The sequence below is a fragment of the Etheostoma cragini genome, chromosome 7 (genome assembly GCF_013103735.1).
Source record: "Etheostoma cragini isolate CJK2018 chromosome 7, CSU_Ecrag_1.0, whole genome shotgun sequence".
Classification (NCBI taxonomy): Eukaryota; Metazoa; Chordata; class Actinopteri; order Perciformes; family Percidae; genus Etheostoma; species Etheostoma cragini.
In genome coordinates, this window is record NC_048413.1 from 21,686,048 (window position 1) to 21,701,894 (window position 15,847).

The 15,847-nt window shown below is 39.1% G+C and overlaps 1 protein-coding gene across 3 annotated transcripts; it reads left to right on the forward strand.

Moving 5' to 3' along the window:
• The first annotated feature begins 933 nt into the window (after positions 1 to 933).
• Positions 934 to 15,034, forward strand: ano11 (anoctamin 11). 3 transcript variants are annotated; one of them, XM_034876559.1, is made up of 24 exons: positions 934 to 1,142; positions 1,282 to 1,442; positions 1,952 to 2,078; positions 2,186 to 2,379; positions 2,488 to 2,595; positions 2,975 to 3,111; positions 3,211 to 3,268; positions 3,351 to 3,461; positions 3,549 to 3,714; positions 4,074 to 4,164; positions 5,215 to 5,311; positions 5,398 to 5,541; positions 6,436 to 6,573; positions 7,631 to 7,729; positions 7,938 to 8,040; positions 8,723 to 8,834; positions 8,958 to 9,012; positions 9,155 to 9,252; positions 9,520 to 9,656; positions 9,796 to 10,001; positions 10,098 to 10,234; positions 10,590 to 10,680; positions 11,846 to 12,029; positions 14,412 to 15,034. In XM_034876559.1, the coding sequence occupies exons 2-24, from the start codon at positions 1,314 to 1,316 to the stop codon at positions 14,441 to 14,443; spliced, it is 2,754 nt and encodes a 917-aa protein (XP_034732450.1). In that variant the 5' UTR covers positions 934 to 1,142; positions 1,282 to 1,313; the 3' UTR covers positions 14,444 to 15,034. The 3 variants fall into 3 exon arrangements, with proteins under 3 accessions (XP_034732450.1, XP_034732449.1, XP_034732448.1); XM_034876558.1 differs by having other exon boundaries at positions 995 to 1,079; positions 11,846 to 11,977; XM_034876557.1 differs by having other exon boundaries at positions 996 to 1,079.
• The last annotated feature ends 813 nt before the right edge of the window (positions 15,035 to 15,847 follow it).

The window sequence follows — 15,847 nt, forward strand, 5'->3', positions numbered from 1 at the left end:
ATAAATTTGCTCATATTTAAAGTACATATTAAGGACAGCTCTAGCAATTTCGGTTCGGGACTCATGAGAGAAAGAAAGACAAGCTCCAAAACATTGGATCCTACCCTTCCAATAACCCATCTCATCAGTGCATCTTTGATAAGACCCTCCCGGCCTACACTTTCAAACTCTGTACTCCCAATAGTCACGCAGGCATTTAATTTAAACAAAAGCCCACCCACATAACCCTAATGACATCTTCATGTGTAAAACAGTTGGAATGCCCCTTTAACTGTTTTCCTTAAGAAATTGTACGAGTAGATTTTAAATACCATTAACCAGACAGCCCACTATTTATCTACTCATCAAATGGCACTGGCGTTAAAACCATGCTGCGCTTTCCCTTATTCTTTCTGCTCCACAGATTTTCACTTTCTAATGAAATTTTTATACCTCACTCTCTGTTACCCTTACCCTGTCATGCAAGCTCCCTTTTTTTCCTTATATCTTCATACTCCTCTTAAATCTAGCTCTGTTTTGACTGCAGCAATGCAGTTCACTGAAAAGGAGGTGTGCTGGAGAAAAACAATTATGTCACATATAGTGGTGATGCATGTAGAGGTTGTCAAATTAGAGGATCTTTGAATGTTGGCTAGCAGCATTGGAGGTTGTGCACAACCTTAGTCTGTGATCCTGTACACATGGAAATAAAGCTATTGAGCTTCTCTTCTAGCGCTGCTAATCGCTCATGTTAATTGCGTCAACATTTATATAAAAAATAAAAAAATAAAATGGAATGTGCAAGACAGCTTGTATGGATCGGTAATACTCATTAACATCAAAGAGGATATTGCCCCCACACATGTTACATCCTGCTTTATCAGCGTGTTAGAGAGAGCTATGATTTTATTCTCCAATCCTATGCCCCTGACTGACTATAACATTATTCATGACGTGGGGATGCACGCTATGCTGATGTACATTCCCTCTGCTGAAATGCAGTGACATGTTAGCTGCTGCCTGCATACTAGGTCCATTACGGTATTCCACAGCTAGCGGTAGAGCAGAAGAGCTTGACGGATGCAGAGATAGAGAAGAGGGTGAGTACAGGGGATGCACAGATTGCTGCGAGTCCAGACTTTAGCAGCAGCCTCATTTTCAAGGTGCAGTATTGATCATTCTTCTCTCATTTTAGTGTCTTTCTTTAAAGGATGTCTAGTTAGTTATCTGTAAATTAGTTCAGTAATAGGTACATTCCTTCCATTGTACAATTTCATGTGAATGCTCAGTATATGTGTACAGCCACAGAACATTTTGCCATCCTCCTCCTCGTCATGTTGAGGAAGGGCTCAGAGATGCTTAAGGGAGACAGAGTGGTCCTCCTGGATCTTAATGAGGGAGAAGCACAAACCACAGACAGCTATGGAAGTCTACAGAACGGGAGCTTCATCCCACCGAGATATGTAAGCACTATTTTTTTCCTATATTGCGGCTGAATTTTGTCCTTTTTACATAGAAATCACATAGTAATCAAAGATATAACTGAACAATCACATAGTGGCCATGACCCTGCTGCTTTTTTCATCCCTTCACATCTCACTGACTTCTTTTATCTGATATCCACAGTAGTACCATGTGGTATGAGGCACTGAATATCACTGGGATGATAAAAAATTTCTTTTTGTGAAACATGACTTTACTGCACTGAAAGCTCGTTCTCAAGCATGCTGTAAAAAGCGCAGTAATTGTTTTCCGTCTCATCTTTCTGGACTCATTATTGCAAAGTGGAGGCTTTTATGATGCTATGTAATGGCACAGGATCTTATGGGTTAAACCAAAAGCAAATTAACTGCCCATGTACAGAACAAAGAATTTACATGCAGGAAAGTGAGTAGAAAATGTTGTCGTCAGCAGCTTTCACTTGTTTTTAATAAATATTTTGACAATAACTCAACTGTTTGAATGCTTTTAGCTTTCAGCCGCAGCTGCTGATGAAGATATGGATGGTGATGATCCCATGTATGTTTACTGTAACACAAGAAGTAACCAGCCAGTTCCACAGCTAGGGAATTACTTCAGAGATGGAAGAACAAAAATCGGTAGGTAGCATCTGCAGCTTGCTTTGAATTATTTTACAAGTTCACTGATGGTTGAACAAGTCAGTCCTTCATTCATCCTTTTTCTTTTCTGGCTTGTCTGGGTTAAGACTTTGTACTCGTATGGGAGATCCGCTCGCGGAGGAAACGTCGAGGGAAGGGCAAGAGTAAGGTGACAGGTGAGGAGGTGGAAGCAGCGCCCACTGAGGAGAACAGCAGGTCTGAACGACGGAAGGCACAGCTTGCTCTGTGGAGGGAGAAGTTTGTTCAGAATCTGGAGAGTGCCGGATTGCTCATGGAAAAGGTAGACCAATTTCTTCGTTGTGATTATATATTGTAAATCTGCTTGTTATTTTTGTTGACTTACTTTTCTAACTTACTTAGTTCTCTATGTTGCCTCACTTCTCTTTAGGAGGAAACAGCAAATGAAAAGAAAACAATACATTTTCTAAAACTTAGCGTTCCTTGGGACGTGTTGGTGTATTACGCTGAGGAACTCTGTCTGAGAGCTCCATTGCAGGTTAGTGCAGCTCTTTATAATCAAGTAAGTTTGATATGAAGTTATAATGCTTAAGATTTTCATGAATGGCATCGTCAGTCTACAGTACAAGATGAATGGCATAACATTTTGTACAGAAATGTATGGTTCTGAGACAGTGTATCCTACTGACTTTAGTGATCCCCTTGACGGTGCATTATTGTGGGAGTAACGGCTGAATGTGTGTTTGCTGCTGGTTGATTTTTGGACATTTCTAACAACACTCTGGGACCATTATCAGTAAATGTCCCAGTCGGCACAGGTGTTACCAAATTAACTGAAATTTTAAAGATTGCAACTTTATAACAACAAGGAAGATGAAATGTTCTTCATGCTGAATGAATGTGTGTTCGGCTTCCAGGCACAGCAAAGTCTGGACTTAAACACATCTGCCCGTGTACTGAAAAAGCTATGCATACCTAACATAATGACAGACTCAGTGCCAAACAGGCCGCTGGATTATTACACATGTGCCTTTCGCAAGTCAAAGATGAGCCGGTGAGTTCTAATTAGCGATGATAAATAACAGAACATTAACATTGTTATCCACAATATATAAAAATGTATTTTGGCTGAATGAATGTCTTTCTTCTACAGGTTCCTTGGCTGTGATGACCATGAAACTTACTTCACCAATACACAGAGACACCGTGTTGTGAGTAACATGAATTCCTCTACAGTACATGTACTCGGTTAAAGTTTTCCCTTATAGAGTGAAAGTTTGTGTAATATTTCAGGTGTATGAGATTCTTGCCAAGACAGTGTATGGAAAAAGGAAGAGGGCTGAAGTTGGTGTGGACCGACTGGTCAATGAAGGGGCGTACAAAGCAGCTTTCCCCCTGCACGAGGTCACCTGCTATTTATCTGCCTATTAATTCGATGTAACGCTTGTGATGTTTTCCCTCTCTAATCAATATGTCAGTTTTTTCCAACAGGGCCCTTTTCAGCTTCCAAAGTTTGAGATTCGTCCTGACGAACTGAATCAGAGGCAGATTATTTACCACTACTGGGCCCGCTGGTGCAAATGGTACAAGTACCAACCCCTGGACCACATCAGGGAGTACTTTGGCGAGAAGATTGCACTCTACTTTGCCTGGCTAGGTAGATATAAATTTGTATTTAGACCCATAGGTTCAATTATTGTTATTATTACTATTATTGTTATTGTTATTAGTATTTATTTATTTCATTTATTATTTATTATTTCAGATGTATGACTGATTTAATGGTGGTTATTCTGCATGAGAAGTTAAATAAAATCCATTATAAAAAGAGTCTAGCTTACACAACATCGCAACAGAAAATGTAAGGGAAAGCTTAAGAAAATTACCCCTGGCATGTCTTGTGTGACCCCAATCCGACATCTTAATCGATGACATTCCAGCATCAAACATCAGTGTGATTGCACATCCCTGCATCAGCCGAGACCTGCGGCCTTATGGAGCTTTATGTTTCGGCAGGTTTCTACACTGCCTGGCTGCTTCCAGCGGCAGTGGTTGGAACCCTTGTCTTTGTGTCTGGAGTCATGTCCATGGGTACAAACACACCAGCGTGAGTCCACACACTACACAGTATAATTGCCAGGTTTGATACCATCATGCCTATACAGAGACCTGTACCTAAACCTGCGCTTACCGATCATTTCTGGCAACCGGCACAATAGCCATAGTCCAGCTCTGTAAAAAGCAAAGACATGAGATTCATGAGATAAAACTCTACTTACACTCTTCCTCCCAAATTATGTAAATCACCCACAGTTTAAGAAAGCATCAAAGCACGGTCTGTTCTACATAAAAACAAACCCCATAATTATTCAACCCACATGGGCATTGTCTGTGCCCAATAGCTTATGTAGTATTTATCACCACCATGGGCTGTACTCCTTCAAAGCATTGTGGAATTACTGCTCTTTCAGAGTAGTATAACTTAGATTGTTTGTAGCCTAATATTACCATGTGTTTACCATTCTCTTTCTATGACAGCATATTCCTCCTGCTATAAAGTAAAAAAAAGAGGAGGTGAGCGGGAACGGAAGACGTCTCAATCTCTCAGCAAAGGAAACATCCAAATGTTTCAGATTCAGGGGGTTCATTAGTTCAAACTATAGATTTAAATTGTTGATAAGTGGAGAATGGATGGAGAGCAATCTGCAACAGCAAACTACAGCCATCTTATTTGATAATGGATAATTAGTGCAGAATCATCTCACCATTACATAAATAAGGAAGGTAGACTTTTCTTGTGGGTCCGGCCTTTATTTGTGCAGCATGGGTTGTCATGGTTTCAGTAACTCAACTGAACAACTGTAAATTAGAGCAGTAGCTCTACTCGCTGGCAGCAAACTGAGAGACTGATTTCAACACTTTCCATCTCTTCTGTTTTCTCTCTCAATCAATATACACCCAGTTTGTGTGAATACAAAATATATCACAATTAACTCACCCAATCTCTCAGCACTGACATTGATAACTATGAGTTTAGTTTCTGTCAAATGTGCTAGGCCACCTAGTACAACAAAATCTGAAAAGCAGTCCTATTTTGAAAGCTTTAAAATACATCTCCTCAGTTGTAACTAATCTGTTTCTATGTCCCTGTCAACAGTAAGGACATCTGTAACAGCGGAGCTAGTTATCTGATGTGTCCTCTCTGTAATACATGCAAGGCCTGGAATATGTCTGATATCTGCACAATGGCCAAGGTAATAAGCTTTAAAAACATTTCACTTGCCCAGTTTTTCATCATAATGCAAAAAGACTTAAAGTTGATTTACATTCTGCATTGCAGTTGGGCTACTTATTTGACCACCCAGGTACAGTACTCTTCAGTGTGTTCATGTCCTTCTGGGCCGTAACCTTCTTGGAGTACTGGAAGCGCAAGATGGCCACCCTGGCCCATCACTGGGACTGCATGGACTTCCATGAAGAAGAGGTCTCACATTTCCTTTTTGCTTGCTTTCAGTACGAGTTTGACCAATCTAGTCTCACACATATAGGGCCCTAATTTAACGATCTAAGTGCATGCCGTGAAGCGCGAGGCGCAGGTGCGTTTTGGGGTGTGTCCAAATCCACTTTTGCTAGGTTGACAGCGGAAAAAGGGTCTGTGAGCTGGCCGCATGATTCAAAAGGGTTTTATTTAGTGTCTTCATTAATTCATAGGTGTGTTTTGAGCGTAACATGCAATAAACCAATCAGAGTGTCAACTCCCATTCCTTTAAAAAGTATTAAAGACAGACTAACTTAGCTAAATAAATACATGGATACAATATACATATCACAACATATCCTTGACCCAGGTAGACAGCGGTAAGGTTGAAATCGACGAATTATCCCTTTAAGTCTAATTAGGTTATTATTTTGCTTTTACCATTTTTTACGCAGAAGTTAGAATAACTAAGAATATATATATTTTTTCAATTTCTTTTTCCAATATTATTATCATTATTATATATATGTCATTATATAAATATATATATGTATATATATACAATTTGTTTATCTCTATTAATTAACACATTAACACTTTTCAAGCCCCTGGAGGGTTTTAGGCAATTCTCCTTTACATTTACCTAGCAACTTATACTGTACATTATGTCCTTTTACTTTTTATGTGTAAATAAAGAAAAAATACTGTTATCCTGAACAAACCACACATCAAAACATGTAAAAAATAAAAATAATTCTCTCATCTTATGGAACTCCACCTTTGGAGAAGCTACTTTCTACTCATTGGGTTCCCAGACCTGAGGTCTGCAGCTGGACCGTTCTAAGAAAACCAGCAAAAAGTGTGTTCATTGATACTGATGTCATCAGTGTGTTCCCTCAGGAGCGTCCTCGTCCAGAGTTTGCAGCCATGGCCCCAACTTTGGAGCCAAACCCAGTGACTGGCGTGAAAGAGCCCTACTTTCCAGAGAAGACCAGGTTTACCCGCATGTTCACTGGCTCCATGGTTATCATCATGATGGTGAGACCCTGTTTACAAGTGTTTTAAAGGCAGATGTGCTGCCTTTTAAATTTAAGCGTTTCCCCAGTGTATTGCAAGCCTGGTGGCCCACCGGGCCTGAGTTGCCCCCCATCATGCCATAGCCACTGTGAATTATTTTTTTAATGTATTTTATGTATGTATTTTATTATGGGATTTTTTTCGTCTCTGTTGGAAACTTAGACAGTCATATTTTCAAATGTCTAGTTAGCTTTTAGCACTGACTTAATGTAGGGCCATATGTCACAGTCTTCTTATCGGATGAATACAGTGCAGTTTGTTTGATTATCGTGATTAATTACTTTACTTGTTTCAATAGAAATAATTACATATTATCTATGTACAAACATATAAACGGATCTTATTCTTCCAAGTCATTGTCATTATACTTGGTTTCAGTGAAGAGTCTCAGTGTCTTTGGATCTTTGACTTTTGTGATTATGAAAAAGAGATTACGAAAAAGACAGGTGGGGTTCACACCTGTGTGCTATTCCATTGAATCCTGCAGTGGTAACTGAACCTTTCTCCAATAATACATCCAGGTCATTTGCCCACAGGGCTGGATATGATCTGATAATCTTAACTGTACACCATATGCTTAGTCTCAGGACCAACTTGTTCTTGGACAGAGATTTGAGGATCAATTTACCCTTCCCCTGACAATGATGATGGAGGTTAAAAACTGAAAATGCTACCATGGCAGCAGGTTGGTAAAGGCAGCTGCATAAAATATGATCACTTTCTGTTAAGCAAACCAAGAAGAGTGACTAAGAATTACGCCGATCCAAAGAAAAAAACTATGGGAAGTGGTGTAGTCATTACTGGCCTTTTGCACCATTCAACTTGATGATGTGCCACATAACATGTAGCAGCAAGGGCGCGGAAACCTGCATAAATGGAGTGCGCCTCCTAAACCTCACAAAGAACAATTTAACAGAGATGTCCAAAAGTTCAGAATATTTCTCTGCTATTCTTCTTCAAAAAACCCACCAACTGTAATTTTTTTGACCCCATTATTTGTCTATGTCGTCCCTCTCAGCTGTGTGTGGTAATGATCTTCCTGGTGACGGTGGTCATGTGCCGCGGTATCATCAGCTTGATGATGTTTCGTACTGGGAGCCCCATCCTGCGTACAGAGGTATTTCGGAGCTTTTTAGAATTGTGTGTGTGTGTGTGTGTGTGTGTGTGTGTGTGTGTGTGTGTGTGTGTGTGTGTGTGTGTGTGTGTGTGTGTGTGTGTGTGTGTGTGTGTGTGTGTGTGTGTGTGTGTGTGTGTGTGTGTGTGTGTGTGTGTGAGAGAGAGAGAGCACACTTTATATTCATACATGTGTGTGATCTCCTCCTCAGGCTGGGACCATAGCCAACATCTCCAGCAGTATTGTGAGTCTGGGCCTTATCTTGTTGATGGGGCAGGTCTACACTGCATTAGCTGAGCAGCTCACTAAATGGGGTAAGAATCAATACTGCTCTTTAACACCTCTAACCTCAATGCTTGAATCAATTCAAGCATTGAGGTTCAATTTTCATCTAAATTCAATTTCTCAAAATTCAATTTCTTCTCATTGGATCTCCACTAACTTAAAGATGAGACTCCAAAACTTCCAGCTCATTTCCTGGATCCTTTTCAAATAGTTTTGACTATTGTTTTTTTTAGATAACAATATAGGGTTTATAATATACATTATTGTATGTATACAAACAACATGCACAGTCATGCCACACAGGTTTTAAGCAACCCACTTGTAGAGCTGTAACAATTTCAAATTTCACTGTAAAAATCAATTGTCTCAGAAAAAAATTGCAATTAGCTATACATTTGTCTCTTTTTGTCCAATTTAATAATATGTATTAATGTTTTTTTTTTTTTTTACTAACAAGTTAAAGTTTTCACTGAATCCCAACTAACAATTACCATCAACAGTCATACCATGTAGGACCTTAGCAAATAATTGCAATTTAATAAGGAAATGGCGATTATACAAAATAAAATGTGATTAGACAAGTATTTAATAATTGTTACAGGCCTCCCATCTTGTGAAATAAATTAATCTAAAGGAGAGAACAAAGGCAAACAGTGAAATTATTACTCTAATTTGATTTCAATGTATTTGTCCGTGTATTCTCTTTGGCAGAGATGCACAGAACACAAACCCAGTATGACAACGCCTTCATCTTCAAGGTGTTCATCTTCCAGTTTGTGAACTTCTACTCATCCCCCTTCTATGTGGCTTTTTTTAAAGGAAGGTGAGACACAAGTCAGTCTCATCAGACACACAGATATTATTGAGAAATGTTGAACATTCTTTACCAAATAGGATTTACGCTGTCATAATTTACCCTTTTAAACTTACTTCTCTGTGTGTGTAGGTTTGTGGGTTATCCCACCAACTATGGGACCTTGTTTGGGATTAGAAATGAAGATGTGAGTCTGTATTTTACATACAATACATGTCAAAGGGAGGAAGTAATCCAGATCCCTGCTGTTATATTTTTTCTAAGCATGTAAGAAATATGATCATCCATTGTGTCATATCTCTGTTTCTGTGTCTTCAAACTCATTGCAGTGTGGTCCCGGGGGTTGCCTTATTGAACTGGCTGAGCAACTCTTCATCATCATGGTGGGAAAGCAACTCATCAACAACATTCAGGAGTTCATTATCCCGTATGTTTCATGTCCAATAAGTATATATATATAGATATAAATAATATATATACATATGAATTTGTGCTTGTATTTAGGTTGTAAATGTCTACAGAAGAGACAAGAAATAATCAAAACTATGTAAACAAAAGTGAAAGGCAGTATTAAAATAGAATCCGATAAAACATGAGCATGACCTTCCAGTATTGAATAAAAGCAGTTCTATATTAATGTCATTGTCATGTTTATTGCATATATAAGCTACAGCATGTCTTTCTGCACTGACAGTAAAGTGAAGGCCTGGCGTCAGAAGAAAACTTTGGCCAAGGTGCTGGGTGATAAGGCTTCCCATGAGCCTCAGCGTTGGGAAGAAGACTACCAGCTGGTGGAGTGTGAAGGCCTGTTCGAAGAGTACCTGGAAATGGGCAAGTATTTGCCACCTTATCTTAAGTACATGATGTCACTGCCATTCAAATGTCAATGACATTATTATACACTGTTTAATGAACATAATTCCTCTAAGGAGTTGTCTGCTATGTTCATATATATATATTTGTTCTCCAGTGCTTCAGTTTGGGTTCGTCACCATCTTTGTGGCAGCGTTCCCCCTTGCTCCGCTCTTCGCCCTCCTCAACAACTGGGTGGAAATCCGTCTGGACGCCCACAAGTTTGCGTGCGAGTACCGCCGGCCCGTAGCAGAGCGTGCCCAGAACATCGGAGTCTGGTTCAACATACTGGAAGCCCTGTCACACCTATCAGTCATCGCCAATGTGAGTCCATTTAATATGATATCCACACCAGACTGGATGCTAATCTCTTTTCCACAACATTATTCTTTTTTTTTTCTTTCTTCTTTCCATCTGCAGGCTTTCCTAATAGCCTTCACATCAGATTTTCTACCTCGTCTGCTCTACCAGTACAAGTTTGATCATGATCTCAAAGGATACGTCAACTTCACCTTGGCTTATGCCCCACTTAACTACACTGAGTACCCCATGTGCAGGTACACTGTATGCTGATTGTCTAAATGCATGCAATCTTAAAGTGGGGGAAACACTCTTTGGTTGGAAATTCCATATTTTGCCTATAATAGATATATATAAAAACGTTTTAAGTTAAATGTTAAAAAAAATCACTTTTGCTAAATCTTTGTTTCAAAACAAAAGCAAGTTTCAAAAACAAGTATAAATGTCAAAGTTTTGGTTTCAAACATGAGGATTTCAGTTCAGAGACTTGACCAACAGAGAGCAGTATAACTGATGAACACATTGTTCAGTTTGTTGTTGTGTGCTACTGCTGCTGCATTCACACCATCACGTAGCCTGTTCTGCAGTAACTCTGCATTTTATTTATTTTAGATATAAAGCGTACAGAGACAACGATGGAAACTACTCACTGTTCTACTGGGAGCTTCTTGCCGTCAGACTTGGTTTTATCATTGCTTTTGAGGTATGAAGGCACCTGCTTTGTCTCTGCTCGTTTGTTTAATTCTGCCTGTTTCAGTGATTTAAATGCCCATATTTTGATGTGGGCATTATCTCTGTTGATCTGTTTGACTTTATCTTTGACCTACATCACTATCCCCAGTTGTGCTTTTGTTCCCAGGTGCATACTTGAACTACTGGCAATTTAGCTCCTTCTCAGTGTATGTTTTAGTGTTTCCATCTTATGTAATGCTTACTAATATCAGTAGTTCATGTTATTTTGTAGCTGATGTGCCATTTTACCATGTCTCCTTTCTTTGACACTTCCTCACTTTTTCTGTTTTCATCTCCTTTTCCAACATTCCAGTACTTTTTTTAGCATCTACCTTAGGTTCCCTATCTCTTTCAAAGTTTTTATTTATTCAGTTGCATCCATTTTGGCCCTGTCTTCTTCATTTAGAAGTCAGCCAGAGATCAATACCCATTTGGTGTGCTAGTGTTTGCGTATGGCAACAGGACAGTGTATGTGGGATTGGCTTATAATTAACTATAGTGGCAGTGCTCAAACTAATGAAGAAACATGTCACCCAGTGCAACAGTGTGGCTCTATATATGAGTCTTTAGCAACACAGACACCACTTGTTATTTGGATCAGTTTGTTGTTGGTTTTGGTCTTTTAATGGGATTCGTTGACATTAAGGAAAATAACCTAACCTTATTACTGTGCAATTCTGACCTGTTGTGATCCCTGAAGTACTGGGAAAAGGAAAAGAGTAATTAGGACAGTCATAGTTAGAGGATGGCGCAGGGTATTTTTCTGTCATGGAATTCTGAAAGAATATTGTAAAGTTTAAATGGAATATTCCAGATAGGAACGTTTTAAATGAATATTATCTCAGAGGAAGATGAGGGATCACTCGAAAAAACATGGGACTCTCATAAGGGCGGAGGAGAGTATTCTTAAGGTGGAGTAGAGAGAGACAATAAGTATCTAGGGTAACAGTTGTTGCTCAGACATTTGGTTGTAATACAGATTTCAACACTAAATGTTTTCCACAGCTTCACATGTGATTTCTAACTTCTTGTGTACTCAGGGTTCAGACTTCAGATTTCGGGACAGGAGAGGCAGTTTTTCTCAGTCTAATGAGGAGCTGAAATGTCCTGCTGTTTGGTTGTTTTCCCTCCTGCAGCATGTGGTGTTCTTTGTGCTGCGAGCCATCGACTGGATTGTGCCGGATGTCCCAGAATCCCTGGAGCTGAAGATCAAGAGGGAGCGCTACCTGGCCAAGCAGGCTCTGGCTGAAAACCAAGAGGCTCTGTTGGTGAGTCGAGGCCGAGGGGCCGCCCCTGCCACTCCGGGCACCTCCAGCCCAGGTCAGTAGAACATGGGACACACACACACACACACACACACACACACACACACACACACACACACACCGACACCCACACACACACACAGTGCAGTACAACACAAACTCATTCATAAAACTGGTCACTCTAATTCTATAAGAAAAAGTTCAGACGTGAGCAAGCTAGAATCTTAGCCTTCTATATCATAATAAGTATCAAATGATAAGTATTACTCCAAGTTATCCTCTAACTTTTATAATGTCTAGATCATTCAAAGGGTCAATTCACCCAAATCACACTAAAACGTATCTTCTCATTTGGCCCTGTTTTTATGTAGTCTCACTGATTTTTTTAGATTTTAGATATCTGCCTCTCAAATATTTGCTGCTATTCAAATACAACAAAGGCGACAAGATTTTTTTGGGTGCTTTTTCTTACCAGAAACAATGTCCTTGTTATTATCAATAATACAGGCATTTGACCTAAATATCACAATTATATTGTTTATGTTTGATGATCTGCAGTATGTTGTAGTCCCATTTGGTTCCACACAGTTGATCAATGAAACAATGCAACATCAGAGGTCAAAGGTTACATACAGTGGTCAGCCGGTCACTATTAACTCACATTAATAAATTCCAGAGTTGCGAGGCTTTTAAAAGCTCACCCATCCCTGCACACACCTCCACAGAGCATTTGAAAAGTACCTGCGACTGGTTTGGCTATTGTAAATGGGCTACAAAGCTGCACGCAACATTCTTAATTAAAGGAATTCTGTGTGGGACCTGAGCCAAATATGTCAGTCTCAGATTAATGTCTATATATCCGAAGACCGTGAGAGCTGTTGGACTAGTTCATATTAGACCTTCCTCTATAAAAACTGCTGTTGATTGATAGAGGTGTGACAGACAGTCATGAAAAAAAACATTTCAATCAAGCAGTAATCAAGGAACAGGTAAAATACACCCTTTGTTCAGATTCTCCACCTGTGGATTACAGCCTTTACATTCACATTTTATCTGTGGTGAATACAGTCCCATCCTCATCTGTGTGCGTGTGTGTGTCCTGTGCTCTGACCCATGCTGTTGTCGTGTGTCTCATGTAGTCATGTTGCTGGATCAGGCCAGGTGAGTACTACATAACACGTAAGTAAATGTCATTCTCAAGAAGGATTTTATTGTTTCAGTAACATTAACTTTGAGCAAAATTGATCTAATTAAAATGGACTCAAGTCTATAAAACATTCAGTGGCATTAAACCTGAAATACATACAGTACTACAGCACAGTTTTCATTTCTCGCCACAACTGTATTATCAAATGTTATATGTGATAAATAACTACATAAGTGAACAGGATATCTGTAAAAGATAGGAGCCCAGTTTGGACAGGGTCCTTGCTCGGAATTATAGTTACAAAGTATTGTGTTAGGCTTTACGTTGCTACCTTTTGGTTTAAAAACAAATATCTTTTGCTAGGTTTTATACCTCTAATTCCCACTGCTCTTGCGTTTCAAAGCCTCTAAAACAGAGAAATTTGAAACACTCCTGACCGTGATGAGGGTAATAAAGTTGAAGCATTAATATTGTATATATTTACAATATCTATATGAGTATTTTTTAATATATTGCAAAATAAATGTAATACATTAAAGAAATATGAAATTTCATCTACTCTCCAAATCAATTTTGCTTGGAAATAATTCATTTTGACAGCATCATTTTGTAAAATAATAAGGCAGAATAATCTTGTCATTATGATATGATACCACTCAGTTGATAAACATTTAAATATTGAATTAGAACCCAGCCTTAATGCTAAAGTAAAATAAACTTCAAGCAGGCACAAAACATTTTGGTAATTAATTAATACTACAGCCTTGTCAGTGTAAATTATCTCATATATGTGTGTAAGCAACAACAAGACGTTGGAAGGCTGCACACAGTCACTGTCTGGCTGTTTATCAGAGAAGAGTTGTAAACATAACTTTATCTCAGGGGTTATACAATTAAGAAATAATACTGTATGTGAAATAGTAAGCTTTACGTGGGTGTATTTTTTAACTTTGGACAGGCTAGTGGTTTTGCGCTATACTAAGCTAACTATGTCCATATTTAACACACAAACATGAGATTGACATTGATTTGGTTCTCGGAGAGAATGCATATGTACGGATTAATGTTTTAAAAAGCATAGTAATTGAAATAATGTGTTTTACTGCCAATGTTACTCCATTGATTGTAGCAGCCAGCTGTAATTCAGTAGCATGTTGCAACATTTTGACTGTTTTTTTTCCCCTTCTTACATTTTACAGTAGTCAGTCTGACTGAACTAATTCTCTCTTCTGTCTCTCTGCTCCTTCCTCCCTTCCGTGTCCAAATCCAACTGCGCTGTCTTCCCTGAAGCAAGCAACGCGTCCTTTGGAAACATGAGATAGGACTCCAGTGTGGAAAACGTTTGAGGGGATGTGGCAGGAATAAAAGACACTCCTTCACATCTGGGATAACATGAGTGAACTCTTTCACCTAAATGGAATACTGTTTCTGCACTAGCATTTTGTTTTCATTTTACTAATTTGCATACTGCCTCACAGACATTATGATAAGCAGGTGTGTAGTGGAGTCTAAACTTTTTCATATGGAGAACACAGTTCATATATACAGTATGTGATGTATATAATAGGAAAGCAGCCTCTTGGGCAAAATGCTACACTCTCAAAGTTACAATATGACACGCATAATATGAAGCCACATCCATGCCAGCACTGCAATTAGTTGTGTTTCTAGTGTTCTAGTGGCTAACTACAGTCGCAGCATGAATTGTTCATTCTATCTGTTTTCAGATTCGGTTCAGTGTATTTAGAATTTTACACAGGCATGACACCTGTAGCAGTGTGCGTCGGACCCAACCAGAAAGTGTGGGCCCAAGACCTAATAGTGTTACATTGATGTCATATATTTTTAATGACATTAAAGACTAACCTAATCCCCCCCTTAAAAAAATCTTGTTTTTGCTGTCCTCCTGTAGTTTAAAGGTCCAATGAAATGCTGCTGTTTTGATGTTTTTATATATCCCAAAGTGGTCCCCCAATGTATCTGAAGTCTCTTTCCCGAAATCCAGCCTTGGTGCAGAATTACAGCCACTAGAGCCAGACCCACAATGAGCTTTTCTTGGGATGTGCCATTTCTGTGTCTGTGGCCTCAAAGGGGTGATAGAATGCAAAACCGATTTTACCTTGTCATAGTTGAATAACATCTATTTTCTGGGTAAATAAGACATACATACAACCTTGAAATCCCATTGACCCCTCTTTACAGGAAAGCGCCATTTTGGGAAAACACTCCTGACCATTCTTACAACGAACTCTGTGCTTGAGCTATGTTACTGGTTACTGGTTGCACATTGTTTGACTGGTCACGAGCGTTATAAGCTAATTAGGGGTTTGTGCTAAAACTGGTCACATTTGATTAGCATGAAAAATTATCCCAGAGAACGGTCGACTCGGTACCCATGCATTATTAACCCATAATTCATTTTGCGACGGAATTGTCCTTTAAGGTTGGAGGACAATGCAGCAAAGGCCCAAATAAGACTAAGTCCAGGTACGGGTCAAACTTAAAAAACGCTGGTAGCGAAGTTAGAGTAGTTGTAGTCAGGTTCATTATAGTTGAATCAATAATGCAAAACATAAGTAATCATGCTAGAAAATATCTGGATATTTTAGTCAAGAATTTTTGCTGTGTACATAAAAACATAATTATAGTTAAGTAACTCTCAAGGTGCATTTCAGTAAGAACCATCCAATCACTGACCTAAAATTCTTTGACAGATAACTCCGGGT